Genomic DNA, 16,273 nt, shown 5'->3' with positions numbered 1-16,273 from the left:
GGTTGGAGACGATTTGTATTGGTTTGAGCAGTTGGCGTTCGGAACCGGAGCATCGAGCGATAACCATACCCATGACATGAGATACATTCACGAAGCGATAGTTGCGACAAGACAAGAAAGTCTAGGGGACGATTTGACTAGCAGTAAATTGACAAGTTTATTCAAACGAGACCATCCCTGGTGACAACAGCGTGGAAGGATGGCCAGTGTAGACGTTATATATCGTTGGCAGATCATGAGTCTGATATGATGCGACAGATGGTGACATTTACCGGCCGGTGAAGACAGGCTTCCTCTTCTCCTGGAACGCCTTCAGAGCCTCGTGCCTATCCTCGGTGTTTACAACGCGCTCATACATCTTGTTCTCAACCTCTTCCCTGGCCCAAGCAACAGCCTGGAGGGCTGCCCTCACGCCAATGGGTCCTCCCTCACAAATCTCCTGGGCGAGCCTCACAGCCTCGCTCAGGGCAGCTTTCCTAGCTTCTCCAAGAATATCGGAGCCGTCGCGCTCATCCTCAGGAACAACCTCGACAAGGCGATCAGCAATGCCGAGGAAGTAGGCCTCGGGGGCAGCGACCCGGCGGCCGGTTAGGATGAGGTCGCGGGCGCGGGAGAGGCCGATGAGGGCTGGCAGACGGTGGGTGCCTCCAGCACCGGGAATGATGCCAAGACGAGTCTCGGGTAGACCGACTGTGGCGTTGGAGGAGAGGACACGGAAGTGGGTGGAGAGGGCGAGCTCGAGGCCGCCGCCGAGGGCTACGGAGGAGATGGCGGACACGGTGGGGATGGGAAGGTTGGAGAGGGAGTTGAGGGTGCCGCGGAGGTTGGTGAGGAAGTCGGCAGTGCTGCAATCGAGTTAGCATGCATTATTGAAGGTATCATAGGGAACATACTCTTGTTGCGAAAAGCCCCGGCGCTCCTTGAGGTCGGCGCCGGCGCAGAAGCAAGTATCAACAGCGCTGGCAAGGACGAGAGCTCTCGTGGGACCCTTCTCGTCGACACCAGCAGCGCCGCCGAAGCGCTTCACCGGTGGGAGCTCCTCGCCATTGGGGCCATACTGGCTGTGAACAGCGTCAACCTCGTCGCGCAGAGAAGCGAGGAGAGCCTTTGAGATGGCGTTCCGGGCCTTGGGCCGATTAAGCTCGAGGACGCGGATATGGCCGGTGCCGGGGGCGGGCAGGTTCGTTACGCGGATGAGAGGCTCGGCCGCAGACGAGTAGAAGCGCCGCAGGCTGCGGATGGTTATGGGGGACAGGCGAGGAGGCATCGTGGAGAGGTCAATTGGGTTGTGGTGGGGGAAGGTGCTGGAGTTGTGGAGGGGGGGATGTGATATAATGACGTCGGCTCTTGTCGGTTCATGGTATTTTTTTGGTGGTTAGCCGTGGGTAGCTTAAGCCGACTGAGAGCTGCGATAAGCCGATAAGAGGTGGTCAAGATGAAGCTCGCTCTTTTACGAATTTGTATTCATTATCCTTTCTATTTTGGCTTTTGTTTTGATGTTTTGCTATTGTTGTTTAGGAATTGACCAACGGATGCATCTACCGTATGATACAAATGCATCATGGAGCCGGTTTCGGTGGAGAAGATGAGTTGGTTAAGCATGAAACACGCAAGACGTTTCCACTCATTGATTGAGATGCAGATATTGATACACACGAGAATCATTTCTCAAGACTTGACTCTGTTTATTTCTTCTTCTTATCTCTCACCGCTGCTTCACCGAGATATCATCACCAAGAACCGCCGAGACACTTCACCTCCCACGATCTACAAACCCCTGCCGTTTCTGGGGAAGCGGCGCCAAGAGACGCCGGTCCCTAGAGGTAGTAATTTGCGGATCCAGCGCTCTAAACTTCATTGGATATTTCCTCAGCCTCCCCGATTTTGAGTCCCAGTTTCCTTTGTCCCTTTTCCCTCTCCTCCTCATTCGTAACTTCCCAATCTAGAGTTTGGGTTACAATACAATACCTTACCTAGTGTCCATGAGAATGGACTCGGCTTCAGGTCGCTGTTAGTCGAGTCCGTGGGGGATAGACCGCTGTCTTAACAAGGAGAGACAGAACAAGACGAGACAAAATTCCGCCATGGCTGGAACCGTATCAACCTCTCTTCCCCTGTCGTCATCGCTCACAGCCTCCTCAACCTCAACACCAACACCAACAACCCTCACCATCCTCCTCCGTTCCAGCATCGACGGAACATCAGACTTCTTTCCTTTCCTAGATATTGCAAGTCTTGGCTCGGGTTCCGACTCTGTCGACTCGGGTCTCACCTTCAAGGAACTATTTGAGACCAACCTCGACGGCGGCCAAGAGATTGTTCTTTTCAGCTCAGGATGTCAAGTCGAAGACGGCACCTCCGACTGCACACGTGCCTGCAACAATTCTAATCTCTTCTTCAGCTCCCTGGAAACTTTTTACAACTGCGCCGCTCTGGCTGCTGTCAACTACTGGAGCCAGGATGTCAAGTCATACTATATCAGTGATGAGACAGAGCGCAATGCCAGCTCCATCATGGGCGCTGGCACGTTGGCCGAATTTGACGGGAGGCCGGTTCTCAAGTCTCTCATCACCTGCGCTCAGGATGCATGTGAGAATGACGGACTGAGCAAGCCCTGTAGCCACAGCATTGATGCGCTCGCGTATGGAGAGTCGAGCGCCCAGGAAATATTTGATGCCATGGATGACTTTTGCCCAGAGCTGGCAGCTGAAATCAACCCCGATATTTTTGGGCCTGGTGTAAGACTAACATGACCTCTTCTCAGTCTTAATACTGACTTTTCCAGGTTCTTATCTCATATGTCCTGCAAGTCAGCTCCGCCGCAGCGCTCTATCTCCTCCTTAAAGGCTTCACCCTCTGGGTCCGCATCACCCAAGGTCCAAACAAGCGCAAGTCGGAGCCCAAACCTTACCGTCTGAAGCGAAGTCTCACGCGCATCGAGAGCATGATCTGGCGCGATTCGGGGGGCCTCTCACGTACGAGTATCGCCATTGCGACGACACTGGTCGAGTTCCAAGAGGCACAGTGTTGGTTTGTGTTTGCCGTCCAGATCGCCTCTATCCTCGCTATTGTTGTCAACTCTCAGGAGGGAACATTTTGGGGCGAGATTGTGGTCAATGCCGCCATTGCGTATCACGTCAGTCAGAATGGGGTTCTGCCCATGTTTCTCATCCAAGTCTGCTTGCACCACGAAGGCATTAGGAATTGGCATACTTTCTTGGGGTTCTTTATGGAGTATCTGCTCGCCATTGTTGCGACGACGCAAAAGATCTACTTTAAGGATGCTTTTGCCCTATTCAAAGGTCAGAAAGAGATCAAAGGATGCGGTCTGAACCCGAGCCCGCGGACGTATTGCGCTGCGACCCGAGGGATTGATGGCCAGGCCTTTAGCTTCTTCCCACATCCTCTCTTGTACAAGATGGTATTCCTCATCCTCGACAGCGTCGCCATCATAGCATTGGTAGTGGATCAGTTCGCATGGACGCTGCGAAAGCACCACCTCACAAAGCACGTCCAATTCGGGTCGTTCCGGCTGGGGCGATGGCCGCGATGGGGCAAGCAGCGGCGTGGGCTCTTCATCAAGCGATGGTTCTGGAGGATCCTCGAGGTCGCTTACCTGGTTGTGAATATTCTGTACATGATCTCACTCACCAAGGTCATTAACTCTGAGAGCTTCGCGGCCAACAGGTGGTCGTATGGCCAGATCATTGCTGTGACGGTGTGGGGACCTGTCATTGTGAAGCTATTCGATCTCCTGCTCTGTAAGTCTCCCGATGGCTTGTTTCTGATCGAGTTATTTGCTGACTGCATATGCAGCTGGGCCACCCAAGAACGGCTTGAGGCTTAACTCGGGCCCGCCGCGTCTGCGTATCGACAACGTTATAAACGGTCGAGTGGGGACGTCTGCGGACGAAGAATGCGAAGACGACGATGCCAAATACGACCCCGAGCCGAATAGCGGGGGAGGTTTCATAATTCGAGGATCTCGGCTAGAGTTGGCGGATCTAGACCGTCAGGATGTGGAGGAGAATGCGGCAACGCAAGAGCGAGCTGATGATGATGGCTCAAAGGGAAAAGGAATTGGACGAGGTGATGATTGATGAGATATCGCATTTATGATTATGATTGATGAAGCATAAGATTGGACTAGTCATGACGTTTGTTAGTGGATTAGATCAAGATACTCTTAGACTTGGTGGATACAACATTTTGGTGCATCATGATACTTATGCATCCACTTGGCGATGCCTTCGCGAGAGCAATTGCAAGCAAAAGAAGTTGGTTTATCCAGTCGAGAACTTGGAAAACATCATGTGACGCAGAAACTATCCTCAATTGATCCAAGAAACGCCATTCAAAATATCCATGTCTCAAGCCATGCGCATCACAACCAGCCTCACCAAAAGGTTAGCCTCCACTTACAAGCTTCCCCACAGCATTGCATTCCCCCCTTTTTCTACGATCGCCCACGGAATCTCTCGATGGCCTGGCAGAGCTTTACTGTGCTCCAGCTTTAAAAAAAGCCTCCCTGCGTCATCATTGCTACATGCTCTTCACGTGTCGGGTCGCGCCGCAACAAGCCTCCCTCCCTCCCCAGGAGCTCTTGCCCCGCGAAGTCATGATGTCATGACGAGGTCAACGGCCGCCTTCGTCATACAGTCATATAACAATGCTCTGCCCAGCACTTTTTTCTTCTCTTGCCATTGAAGCTCTGTTTCTTAATTAAACCAATTGAACCTCTCACACCATAAACAAACAATCTCCTACTTCCATCTACAACACCAACAAAAGCCGACATCATGTCCTTCATCCTCCGCCGTGCCGCCCTCGCTCCCCGCGTCATCGCCGTCCAGGCGCCGCGAACATTCACCACCAGCTTCGCCGCTCAAAAGACCGCCTCCGAGGTTGTCAAGGATGCCGCCAAGAAGGTCGACCGCGTCGTGAGTGACAAGATTGTCGACGGCATCGAGGCAGGAGGTCAGATCCCCCTCACACTACTCCATCATGAACACAGCTAACACATACTAATAGAAACCGTCACCGGCAAGGTCAAGGAGACAGCCCAGGACATCTCGGGCAGCGATGTCAGCGGCAAGGCTGCCGAGCTGAAAGGCGAGGCCAAGGGCAAGGCCAGCGAGCTCAAGGGTGAAGCCAAGGGTGCTGCCAAGGAGGCCAAGGGCAAGGTGAAGGGCGCCGCCGAGGAGGTCAAGAACAAGTTGTAAAAAGGGTGCAATTGGGGATAATGAGGGTCACTGTCAATGACCTGTTGTACTTTTATAAGCCATGCATCATCGTACGATTGGGGAAGTAATTCAAGCATCAAGAGGCATTCCTAAATGAGTCCTCTTCAACAAACATTGGTGTTAGCAAGTCGATTGGCGTTGAAGACATGCCAAGCAGAACCATCAACAATTACGTCATTATTGTTGTGATATCATTTTCATTCATTCCATTATCCTATCCTCTGGGTATCAATCCACAACTCATATAATCTTCCATTAACCAACCAATGCTCAAGCAATGTTTGTTTTCTTGGGTTGGACGTCAATCTCGCCGAGAGGAAACCTAACCCAAGTGGTATCCTCCGTCATGATACCAGCAGCACCAGCATAAAATGCCACGAACGCGCAAATGACGGAAAACGCTCCTCCCGTTTTATTAATCCGGATAGCAGCGACAGGGTGGCTGGTCTGCAGGAATTGGGCCAGGCTGAGGAAGAGGAAAGCCAGGAACAGGAAACCAAGCACCAGCAGAATGGCAATGTTGGTCTTGAGAGCCGCGATGAAGAAGATGAGCGTCAGGAAGCACCAAAGGATGAGAAAGATTCCCAGGGCGAAGCTGTATGCTCGGTCGTCGCCCTTGTATGCATCCTTGATGGCGAGGTCGGGCACGAAGAACATGGCAAAGGCGAGCCAGAAGGCGCCGTATGAGCAATGGACGGTTGTACCGAAGGTGTTGCCAACGCGGAACTCCATCAGACCAGCAAAGAACTGAGCAATGCCGCCGAAGAAGACTGCCAGTCCAAAGATGGCTTGGTCAGGGCCGACGCCGCCAAAGGGGTTCGATCCAGGGAGGCTATTCACAGAAGTTAACAAAACCCCTAGTTTATTGCAGGAGATCAATTCAACTTACCCAGCACCGCACTGATACAAGCCAAGAACAAACGTCGTCAGGGCGAAACTGATCAAACCCAGGGGACCAGGGTTGGCAACTCTGTAGAAGGGAGGGTCGTAGACCTGCGACACCATGGACTGGTGAGGCTTCTGGATATGGGTGCGAGGTACATGATGGTTGTGGTGGTGACCGCAGTGGTGATGCATGTCGTCCTCCTTATCTGTATAATGGGTAGGGGTGCTGGCCCCGTTGGAAGGAGAAGGGGTGCTCGAAGACATCTTGTCTACTGTATCAAAGCAAGTACCAAGCTTCTGATGTCGAGGAGAAGGACTGGTAGGGGATAGGTCAAGTCAACCAACTCTGGGGTTAAAGTATAGACTTTATATCCCCCATCACAACCCCAAACATCACCCCAGAGAGTACCCCATACCCCATCACGTTGAGCGTGACGATGGGGCGGACATCCAACTCCATCCGGCTCTTGAGAACGGGTGTCCATCGCCTGGGGGGATCAGAAGGTGGATCAGCAAAGAGATTGGAGCAGCATGGCAATTGCTTGCAACCCTTTGCCTCCTTGGAGAACATGACCCACGGGACTAACATAATCGACACTCAAAGGGCCGAGGAAGCAGACCCCCAATGTGGAGGTTTGGTTGCATGACGGAACCTTTGCCAGACACTCAAATCTTGAAAAGCTGGATCTGTCGGCACGTCGTTATGGAGCACGTCCGGAGAGAGCGGACCTATCATCCAAGGGTCTGGTTGAGTCGTGGGTTGCGTTGAGGGTCGTGATGGGTAATGTGTGGCGATGGTTGGTTGCTCACTTGAGTCAAGAGAAGAGGTCTGGTTTGAAATCAGCCCATTGACAACCTCGGCTGTAGAGGTCAACGGGGCCGTACTAACTGGAGATGTTGTTAGCCCAGGTCGCTTTCGGCTTTAAGAGGACCGGTAGATGAGGCTCTGGCCAAGCCGGGCGGGCCGTCAGCCTCAACAAGGGTGACATACCAGCATGAACCAGAGGGCAACCGCTCAAATCATTCCCTTAGCAAACTGTGCTCACTCTCAAAGAGTAGGGAAAGCCTGCGGTGGAAATAACGACCGAATCTTGTCGGTGGTGGGTGGAGAGACCATCGGAAGAGTTCCGCTACAACGATCCACAAGTTGTCGCGGTTGATCTCACAACAAAAAGAGAAGTTCTCGAGATTCTTGTTGGAGCAGATCTTCATGAGTCACGGCAATGCTCTGCCGTCCACCCCTTGTCGAATCCCCTCACAGTCTTTCTTCCCCAAAACACGTTGTTTACCCCGAACTCTCCGGTTTCCCGATTGAGGGGAAGCATAAAACTTTGATGTGCCCCCCAAGAGGCACAAAAAACCTGTCTATCCTAATCACATCGGGGCTCCGGGCCTAGCACGGCGCCGCTGATGACGATGGCGTCGATGATCCTGTCTGCCGTTATTTCCGGACGGGACGCTTGTCATGTCCGTGTCCTCGGGAGACATGCTCGCGGCTTCGCTTGAATGGAACTTTCGGCTATGGTTAGAGTAATTACCGAGAGTGTTGAAGAGTGGTTCAGGTGGTGGCCATCTTTACGTCAGTGTCCATGTCTGGAGAGTCGTCTGTAAAGCAATCACTAGGAGTACAGTCTCCCGGTGCTGGTGATGTGAGACCGAGAGCTGTATTAAAGAGCAATTGTAGAACGGTGTGTAATCACGAAATGGTAGGATCTCTGCATGCAAGGCAGCCAAGCATCAATCGGCCAAGCCCGCCACATGGCATGGATCGTGGAAATGCACCAGGGTGTGGAATGTCACCAAGGTCAAGGACTTGTCAACAGGGATCTCACAAGTCTTCACCGAAACATTCACCTCGGTGAGGCGCTCATCCCCAGCTGACATGTCTCGTGACTGTGGCGCAGCACCCCTTTATCGATAAGATCAAGTTCGCCGATTCTCGGCCGGGACTTGAATTGATCCCTGCTGTTGAGGTCCCCGAAAATGTGGGGAAGTCTACCCTCTAGCTCCGAGCTTCCAGTGCGTGAGTGAGCGGGAATGCGCCAATTGACCTCGTGACGCCCATTGATCCATTGTTTCTTCTCTCTCCAACATGCTCAATCCCGCGATAGCTACAACTTGGCTGAGAGCGGCTCTGAACATGTCCTCACCGTGTACAGGCTCCTGCCAATCATCACAATCGCCATGCCGCTAAACAAGTCCGCCGTCCTCCTCTTCTCTTGCAATCCCTTCCCCGCCACGGCAGTGCCGGCGCTGCCGTCTATAACGTCATCTCGAGGGGCGCCTCCAAGACACGCCCCATCGACTACCTCTTCGGCGTATCAACAAAGACGATATGCCACGGTTGACCATGGCCGTCGAGGCAGCTCCCATCGTGACCATGTCCCCGAATGGCCCAAGACCACTTATCCATCCCCCTACGAGATCTTTGCCATGAGGACGGACGATCCATACACAAAGCATCGGTTCTACCAACTTGTCAAGCTATACCATCCCGACAAGCACAGTCATACCTCGGACCTTCATCACATCCCCCACGCGACTCGCCTCGAACGGTATCGCCTCATCGTTGCCGCCAACGACCTCCTCAGCGACCCGTCTAAGCGCCAGCTCTACGATAACCATGGGGTGGGCTGGAGCGGCGGTCGCCCACAGACCCTGAACGAGACAGTCCGCAACGCAGATCGCGCATGGCGTCACCAGGCCGGCAGCGCTGCCAACAATGCCACTTGGGAGGACTGGGAGCGCTGGTACGATGCCCGCGATGGCAAGCCCAAGGACCCCTTATACATGTCCAATGGCCTCTTTGCCACGCTGGTTGTCGTTATGTGCATGATTGGGGCCTTTGCGCAGATGAGCAGGGTTGAGCAGTCGGGCGCCGACTACGTGCAGATGACGAACCAGTCCAACCTCGCCATCGGGCAACAGGTAGCCCGGAGGACCTCTGTGGCTCAGGGACGGTCAAAGGATGAAAGGGTAGATATGTTCTTGAGGGACCGGGAGAACCTGGCCTACGCCTTTGTGCCGTCAAAGTATGATAACGACACGGTGGACCCAGGTTCTGCTACACCAAAGCAAAGCACGCGAGCAAAGGGTGAGGGTGATGATGTTTGAAAGAGTACGGTTGGTGAGAACGTACCTCGTTTACCATTGCATTAGGTGATTTTCAATATCATCGTGTTTCAGCACGTCCGGAGTTTGGAGTTGCACATGATTTCCCCCTTGCTGGCCTACCACTCTCCAGTCTATCTAGATATATCCCCAAGACACAAAATTCAAGACATTTCGCCAAGTTCCTGTGTGTGTCCTCCCATGTAGCTCTCAGCAGAAGGACGATACGAATGCCTTCCTCATGATGATAGCTTTCACAGGCACCAATGCCCTTAAAAGCTAAGTCAGGTCCATCAGCGAAGTACTGAAGGGCTATTCCTACTACCTCACGCAAAAGAAATGAAGTAGATAGACACGTATGTTCTAATGGGCTGTGTACCATTCATGAAGCATCTACCCAGCTCAACCCTCGGGAGTCGAAACATGGCCCGGTCCTGAGGAACCAGGACCTCCAGATCGACCTTGACGTATTACCCCGAACAGATTAGATTCTAATGACAGAATGCCTCCTTGCGCGCACTTCCAATCTCCTCAGGTTTCAACCCCTGATCCATCCATCCGTCCATTAAAATTATGTGACACCAAACCCCTAGTTCAGAAAGCGGCCCCTGAGATCAAGTGTCATAAATCTCTGCATCCTGCTTCCGTTTCTCAGAATCTTCCTCCCTGACCTCCTTCTCGTCCTCCACTGTCCCAGGGTGACAACGAGCCATACCTCGAAGGAGGCGACAGAGGACTCACGACATGGCTCCCTGGGGAACTCGAGTCCATTCCGGACGCGGGCGAAATGGGCGACAAGTCGTAGTTCCTCCCCAGCGGACTGCCCACGGGCTCTGAGCCCTGCATCTCAGAAGCCCCGCGTTCCCCAACGGTATACACCCGCGGCTTCTGCCACGTACGGGTGAAGCTTCTGACCTCGGCCACAGCAGGCTGGGGCGTGGGGGATCGAACACCCTGCGAGAGTGTCTCCCTCGGATCGCTGAGAATGCTGCAGCTGAGCAAGGAGTCGTTTGGCGTGTCTGTCCGCTCGGCATGGGAGCTTAGCTCCGGCAGCGGCGGGAGGGAAGGCGGACGTAGGATGGGCATGGAGTTGTTTCGAGAGATGGTGCTGTTGTCCTCGTCGCACTGTTTTCTTCTGTGCCGGATGCATATCCATGCCATCATTATCATGACTGTTAGAGCAAGGGCCGTGCCGACAGCGATGGCAGCGATAAGTCCTCGAGAAAGACCATGGGATCTGTCGTCTATTGATGCCGGAGGCGCGGCGCCATCGCTGTCGACCGATGTTTCGGCAGATGTTTCGACAGATAATGTCGGTTCTGAGCTAGACATGTTTCTTGGAGTTGTCTCTGCTGCCATCGTTGTGGTTCGCGTGGTTGGCCTCGTTGGTGGCAGTGGAAATAGCGGTTCTTGTGAGAAAGGGTCGGTCACGGTAATCATGGTTGTCAGCGTCACTACAGAACTGCCTTCAAAGTCTCGATCGTCTTCATCGTCTGGGATTGCAGTCACATATATCGAGTTGCTGGAGGTCACGGTCTTGCTCGTCCATCGGACCGGCCTCCCCTTGCTGGAAGCAGCAAATAAGGGGCTCGTCGGGTAATCAGTTGCCATGAGCTTGTCAATCTCGGGGGAAAAGACGTCAGCGGCCAGGTTATCGCGGCTTGCCATGGTCAGACTCTGAATTTTGAATACGCCGGAGGAGGGCACGTTTATTGAAAATGATGGCGCCCCCGTGTTTGCTTCCTTTGTCCCCCGGGTGCGCAAAGAGACGCGAGTGGTGATACCAAGCGATGCCATGGCAAAGCCTCTTCATCATCATCGGGCCGTCCAACTATCTTTAGGAACGAGCGCTTCGTGAGCTTGAAATGGGCACCTTGGTGACACCAATATCATCGGCATGCGGGGGGTTAGGTGACAAGAAGAAGGGCTGTGTCATTGACGACTGTAACGTTTCCGCCGTCCTGAATCACTCACTCCGTAGCTTCTCGACCTTTGCCCTCATCACCCTCTCAGCATTCGCTGGGACGATACGCTCTGTTGGCCCAAGACGCATCATCTTGCCAACAAGATACATGAGCTTGCCCTGTGGAAACTGCTTGTAGTCGACAAACTCCTGCAAGACCTTGTCCTCTCCCTCCATAACCTCATCTGCCAATTGCTCATATTCCTCCTCGGCAATCTCCTTGAACCAGAGGTCATTATCCTCAATGGCCCGAGTAATTCCTCCCTCAATCTCGTTGAGATAGATTGCGAAGAGAAGCTCCTTTGCCACCTTGCCAGTAATCTGTTTGCGCACCAGATGGTACAGAAGCTGGGCGAGGTCTGCATCCGGAACTTGCAAGCAATCACCTTCGGGGGTGAAGGAGAGATCCCTCGCAGCGAGCGGTCCAGCCTTGAATGTCGTAAGACGTCCAAGTTCGTGAATGATCCAGTTGCCAACGAGAGTAGAATAGCTCTTGAACTCTGGCATCTCCGCCTCTGTCAACTCAGCCGCAAGCTTCTCCTCAACTGATTTAAGGACCTTGTAGAAGTACTGGACACGAGAGCCGTTCTCCAGGTTGATCAGGGACAGCGCATCCTTAGCAGTAAGGCCGTACTGCGCTATCAGCGTGTCCAGCTCTGAATCAGGCGAGACAGCCAGCGACCGTCGCAAATGATCCACAAGGTCGTCTCCGATGACCAGAGGCGCAATATCAGGGTCAGGCATGTAGCGGTAGTCCACCTCACCTTCTTTTCCTCGCAGTCGTCGGGTTTCTTTGGAACCGAGAGTCCAGCCGCGGGTTTCGCTAGGAATAGCCCGCCCGGCTTCCAGCTCGCTGATCTGACGGTCCCGCTCAGCAATGATGGCGTCTTCGACTGCCTTGATCGTGCTCAGGTTCTTGATCTCAGTTCTTGTGCCGAGAGAGGGGTTAGACCCGTCGGTCCTGCGCACAGAAACATTGACATCTGCTCGCAGACCTCCAGTTTCCATGCCTGAGACGCAGGCGTCGACAGTGTTGAGCAGCATCTGGATCTTGCGAACAAGAACAGCAGCAGTCCGGGGGTGGTGCATCTCCGGCTCTGTGATGATCTCAATGAGTGGAACGCCGACACGGTTAAAGTCCAGCCAGTTGACCTTGTCGGCTTGCGCAAGGGTCTTGGCCGTATCCTGTTCAAGCTGAACCTGCTTGATTCCGACAGTGACGCTCTCGCCATCCTGAGGAGAAATTCCGTCTCTGGCGAGGAGAGTGATGTGACCGTTCCTGGCGAAGGGCTCGTAGTACTGAGTGATCTGGTATCCGGACGGCTGATCCCACCAGAAATAGTGTTTCCTGTCAAACCGGCTGAGCTTCTGGATGTCGCAGTTTAGGGCAAGGGCGGCGCGCAGAGCGGGGATCAAAGTCTCCTTCTGGAATAATGGCTGACTTCCTGGCATGGAAAGGTCGAAAAGGGCCACATGACTGTTGGGCTCATCGTTGAAAGAGGTGACAGCGGGAGAGAACAGCTTTCGCGCCGTGTTCAGCTGGGCGTGGATCTCGATGCCCACCGTCAGTTCCCATCCATCCACTGTCTGTGAGTCACCCTTTGACTTTTTCTTGCCCTGCTTCTTTGCCTTTTTCGCCTCATCCTTGAGCTGTTTGCGCAGAGGCACGGGCTGTGCTGGAGGAGGTGGTGGTGGGACGGTTTCGGAAGAAACGTGCAACAGCCTGGCTGAGTTTGCGACGGAAACAGCTGCTGAAGGTAATGCCGAGTGCCTCGTGATCTGTCGCGCACCGACACAGCCTTGCCGTGAGATTTGCCCGTTGAGCAGATATTTGCCCAGGACTGAAGTTGGTATGCGCGGCATGTTGAGGATAGGCAGAGTTGGCCTTGGGGGAGCTTTTGGTGATGTTTGGCAGGAGTTGGGAGTCCAGGGGTTCAATTGACTTTCTAATCGGTGAGATTAGGTCATAAGATATGATTCGAACGGTGTGGCATGAGAATTGGAAGCACAATCGTAGAGTGTGAGTCGACGTTGCGACAGCTGAATTGGAGGAACGTTGGTCGTGGTGGGATACAGGGAGTAGAAGCTAAGCCCCGCTGCCAGAGGGAAATTGTTCAGACTCCAAAGGCCTCAAGAAAGCCTTGACTTGGAAGTGAAGGGAAAGGAAGCCAACCAAGATGCCTCAATTCCAGCCTCAAAGCTCAAGACTTTCTTTCCTGCAGCTTTGGTGGAGCTCAATTAAGCTCGGGTGTCTAGGCGGGACATCCCGGGCCGGTGACACCACGTGACAGTCCACCCACCCACCCACATCTCACGATCTCGACCCCACGAGCTCAAGAGCTGCAGAATCGCCACCACTCCCATCAAGCAACATCCGGTATGGTGTAGTGGCTAACATTTCGCGCTCCCATAACCTGAGGGATAAGTACCGCGGAGCCCAGGATTCGATTCCCTGTACCGGAGTTCAATTTTTGCCCTTCTTTTTGATGATCTTCTCCTATTGTTGTCGTCGGATGCATGACCCTGCCTGCATCTGCCTCACCACCACGCCACGTACAGCTCATACCATTTGCTGTCTCTTTTTTTCCTCCATTAGCCGAAGGGGTCAGCCGAAGTCTCCGGCTCGAGCGTCTGGACATGGCAACGCGGCAGGTGACAGGGACCATGTCACCCTTGTTGGCACCTCATGCATGCCGTGGCTTCAAGTAGTCTTGAAACCCTCTCATCTGCTTTACTTTTCCTCTCTACTGATAACATCAAGAAGCTCCAGTCAGGCTCGTCATTTTTTATATCGCTCTTTGTTTGTCTTGGTCATTTCCACTGCCATCGTTTACCTCTCGCGTGTTTCCTATCCGGCCCAGAGTCAGTTCATCGTGGCACGGTGCGTCAATCGCTCTTGTGACTCCTCCAAAGTCTCAACGTATCGTCACAGTGCTTGGGATAAGTATCTCAAGTATGACTTTTCTTTGCAGAGTTTGAATGTTTGGTGTCTCTGTGGGCACTGACTTGATGTTCAGGGCGACGTTGCTTGCTGCTATATTTGTCGATATTGTGTCAAACAGCAATCACTGATAGGCTAGGATACATTGACAACTAGCCAGGGTAAGGCCTCGTTTCGATATACAGTGTAAAAAAGTCTCCCCGGAGGACCGGACCACGTTTCAGTACACAGGATCACCATGGACGGCTTTCCAGAATCTCGACGTCAACACTCCCCGGCCTCATCTGCTAGCCCGCAGATCGAGAGGAGCAAGCTCAGTGAAGCACCAGCTGAGGGATATGAATACAATACTGCTCAGCCACCCGCCCTGGATGTGGCCCAATACGCAACATCCCCCAGCCCGTCTTCCATGATGGACTATGCTTCCACTGGTGCTCTAAATACAAACTCAGCCTCCAGCGGGTCCGCCGTTACGCAACTCACGCCCAACGACGACACATCCACAGGCAAGAGCTACACTAGGGAAAGGGTGCCAAGGGAACCCAGACATCACAAGAACAAGGCAGCACATCGACTCAGTGCTTTGTCTTCCTCTGGGTCAGAGCCACACTCGGTTAGTCACGATGGAGGTTTCCTGTCTGCCAGCCAGGAGCTCAGCTATTTTAAGAGCAAGTCCAGGAGCCCCCAAGCACCAATGCTGGAGTATCCATCGCCCGCTATTCCTGCTCCTAACGAACCACCGTACTCCCAAGAACAACCATACTCTCAAGAAGCAGCCTACCCCCCGGAACCGCCATACTCTCAGCCTCCTGTCAACCCTGGCTGGGGACCAAACTACTCTGGTCCAGCCTATCCCCCCTACCCATACCCGCCACCCCCTGGACAGCAGCCCGGGCTGCGACCGCTCAGCCAGCAATACCCGTCTGGTTACGGTTACCTAGACCCCAAGGCTACTACACTAAGCGCTGCCTTTGCCAACCATCCTTCATTCCACGATCCACAGTATCCAGACGCTCAAGATATGGTTGCTAGAAACAGGGATGGCCCTGAAGGGAATATCAACATTCCTTTCACTGATCTAACGGGATATGCGCGCATAGCATCAGCAATAACAGGCCAGGTTCTGCCAGGCATTCGACCCTTATATCGGCGATTTGAGTGGCTGCACCACCGCCTCCTCTTGTCTTACCAAGACCAACTTGTCGAGCTGGAAGATGAGTTGATAGAATCGGATGCAGTCAGCACAGCTGAACGAAGGAGGGAGGGCAGACGAGACCTGCCTTGCTCTGCGAGAGAGGAAAGGTCGGGAGATTCTCCTTACAAGCGGGACAAGGTTCGGGTGATGAGAGATATTGGACACGTCCTTGACGCATACAGTAAGAATACGAAACCCCCAACCCCCAACTTACCGCATTGTCTAATATTTCCAGCGCAACTCCTTGCCTCCCTAGAAACCATCCAGAAGCTGCCAGCAGCGGCAGCTGATGATAAGCGAGCCTACAGAGCTTTTCTGGCTCAGCGAAACCTCATCGTTCAGCCTGAAGCCGAGTTCCTGCATGCTACCGACCTCGTTTGTGTGGCTCGAGAGCCTCCCGCGGATGCCCCAGGCGCTGCCGACGACAACGCCGAGGAGGCGGAGGGCAATGAAGCAGCTCCCCAGCCCGAAGTTCCTCTACGGGCTCTCATAAATGGCTTCTCGGCGGGTTTTGCCTGCCTGGCTGTGTCGTTGGTGGCTCTCCCAGACCTCACCAGCCGACTGATCGTGGTGCTGTGTTTTGTTGTGCTGGCTGCTGTTGTCATGATGGCGACCGGGAACGCCAAGCATCTAAGGGGTTGACGGCAGACAGAAATATCAGGGGGTTATTTGGCAGCAAGCTTCTGAAACTGCTGGCCATCCAAGCTTCCATCGGCTAAGAGGGACTGGTTTTGTCCAGTTGGATTGATACCTTTCGTGTGGGCATGCCCTTTGTCTTATGAACAGTTCAGCACCGTGTTTTGTTTTTATGTACGTACTATGTTTTTTGGAGATGGTCTTCAAACCAGAGTTGCATTGCTTAGGGATGAGCGGTTCTCATGGAGTTGCAGTCATGTCTTTGTTTGAAGGATGATTCTTGATCAATTTCGAACTGG

The 16,273-nt window shown here is 53.4% G+C and overlaps 7 protein-coding genes across 7 annotated transcripts; 4 read left to right on the top strand and 3 right to left on the bottom strand.

Annotated features, from left to right (window-relative positions):
• Positions 1-268: 268 nt before the first annotated feature.
• Positions 269-1,285, bottom strand: NCS57_00582300 (uncharacterized protein; the record flags this gene model as incomplete). The annotated part of the gene is made up of 2 exons (XM_053055731.1): positions 894-1,285; positions 269-845 (listed from the first exon to the last, which is right to left on the bottom strand). The coding sequence occupies exons 1-2, from the start codon at positions 1,265-1,267 to the stop codon at positions 269-271; spliced, it is 951 nt and encodes a 316-aa protein (XP_052914686.1). The 5' UTR covers positions 1,268-1,285.
• Positions 1,286-2,084: 799 nt separating this feature from the next.
• NCS57_00582200 (uncharacterized protein) lies at positions 2,085-4,100 on the top strand (the record flags this gene model as incomplete). The annotated part of the gene is made up of 3 exons (XM_053055730.1): positions 2,085-2,738; positions 2,786-3,761; positions 3,817-4,100. The coding sequence occupies 3 exons, from the start codon at positions 2,085-2,087 to the stop codon at positions 4,098-4,100; spliced, it is 1,914 nt and encodes a 637-aa protein (XP_052914685.1).
• A 699-nt stretch (positions 4,101-4,799) lies between these two features.
• NCS57_00582100 (uncharacterized protein) lies at positions 4,800-5,222 on the top strand (the record flags this gene model as incomplete). The annotated part of the gene is made up of 2 exons (XM_053055729.1): positions 4,800-4,977; positions 5,032-5,222. The coding sequence occupies 2 exons, from the start codon at positions 4,800-4,802 to the stop codon at positions 5,220-5,222; spliced, it is 369 nt and encodes a 122-aa protein (XP_052914684.1).
• A 291-nt stretch (positions 5,223-5,513) lies between these two features.
• NCS57_00582000 (uncharacterized protein) lies at positions 5,514-6,392 on the bottom strand (the record flags this gene model as incomplete). Its single annotated transcript, XM_053055728.1, has 2 exons — positions 5,514-6,075; positions 6,133-6,392. The coding sequence occupies 2 exons, from the start codon at positions 6,390-6,392 to the stop codon at positions 5,514-5,516; spliced, it is 822 nt and encodes a 273-aa protein (XP_052914683.1).
• Positions 6,393-8,111: 1,719 nt separating this feature from the next.
• On the top strand, positions 8,112-9,242 carry NCS57_00581900 (J domain-containing protein; the record flags this gene model as incomplete). The annotated part of the gene is made up of 2 exons (XM_053055727.1): positions 8,112-8,155; positions 8,240-9,242. The coding sequence occupies 2 exons, from the start codon at positions 8,112-8,114 to the stop codon at positions 9,240-9,242; spliced, it is 1,047 nt and encodes a 348-aa protein (XP_052914682.1).
• Positions 9,243-11,205: 1,963 nt separating this feature from the next.
• On the bottom strand, positions 11,206-13,065 carry NCS57_00581800 (Glutamyl-tRNA(Gln) amidotransferase subunit B, mitochondrial; the record flags this gene model as incomplete). Its single annotated transcript, XM_053055726.1, has 1 exon — positions 11,206-13,065. The coding sequence occupies one exon, from the start codon at positions 13,063-13,065 to the stop codon at positions 11,206-11,208; it is 1,860 nt and encodes a 619-aa protein (XP_052914681.1).
• A 1,316-nt stretch (positions 13,066-14,381) lies between these two features.
• NCS57_00581700 (uncharacterized protein) lies at positions 14,382-15,980 on the top strand (the record flags this gene model as incomplete). Its single annotated transcript, XM_053055725.1, has 2 exons — positions 14,382-15,519; positions 15,574-15,980. The coding sequence occupies 2 exons, from the start codon at positions 14,382-14,384 to the stop codon at positions 15,978-15,980; spliced, it is 1,545 nt and encodes a 514-aa protein (XP_052914680.1).
• Positions 15,981-16,273: the final 293 nt, after the last annotated feature.

This window comes from Fusarium keratoplasticum, chromosome 4, assembly GCF_025433545.1.
Source record: "Fusarium keratoplasticum isolate Fu6.1 chromosome 4, whole genome shotgun sequence".
In the NCBI taxonomy this organism is placed as follows: Eukaryota; Fungi; Ascomycota; class Sordariomycetes; order Hypocreales; family Nectriaceae; genus Fusarium; species Fusarium keratoplasticum.
Note: the sequence above shows the minus strand (reverse complement) of the source record. Positions and strands in the feature narration are given on the sequence as shown.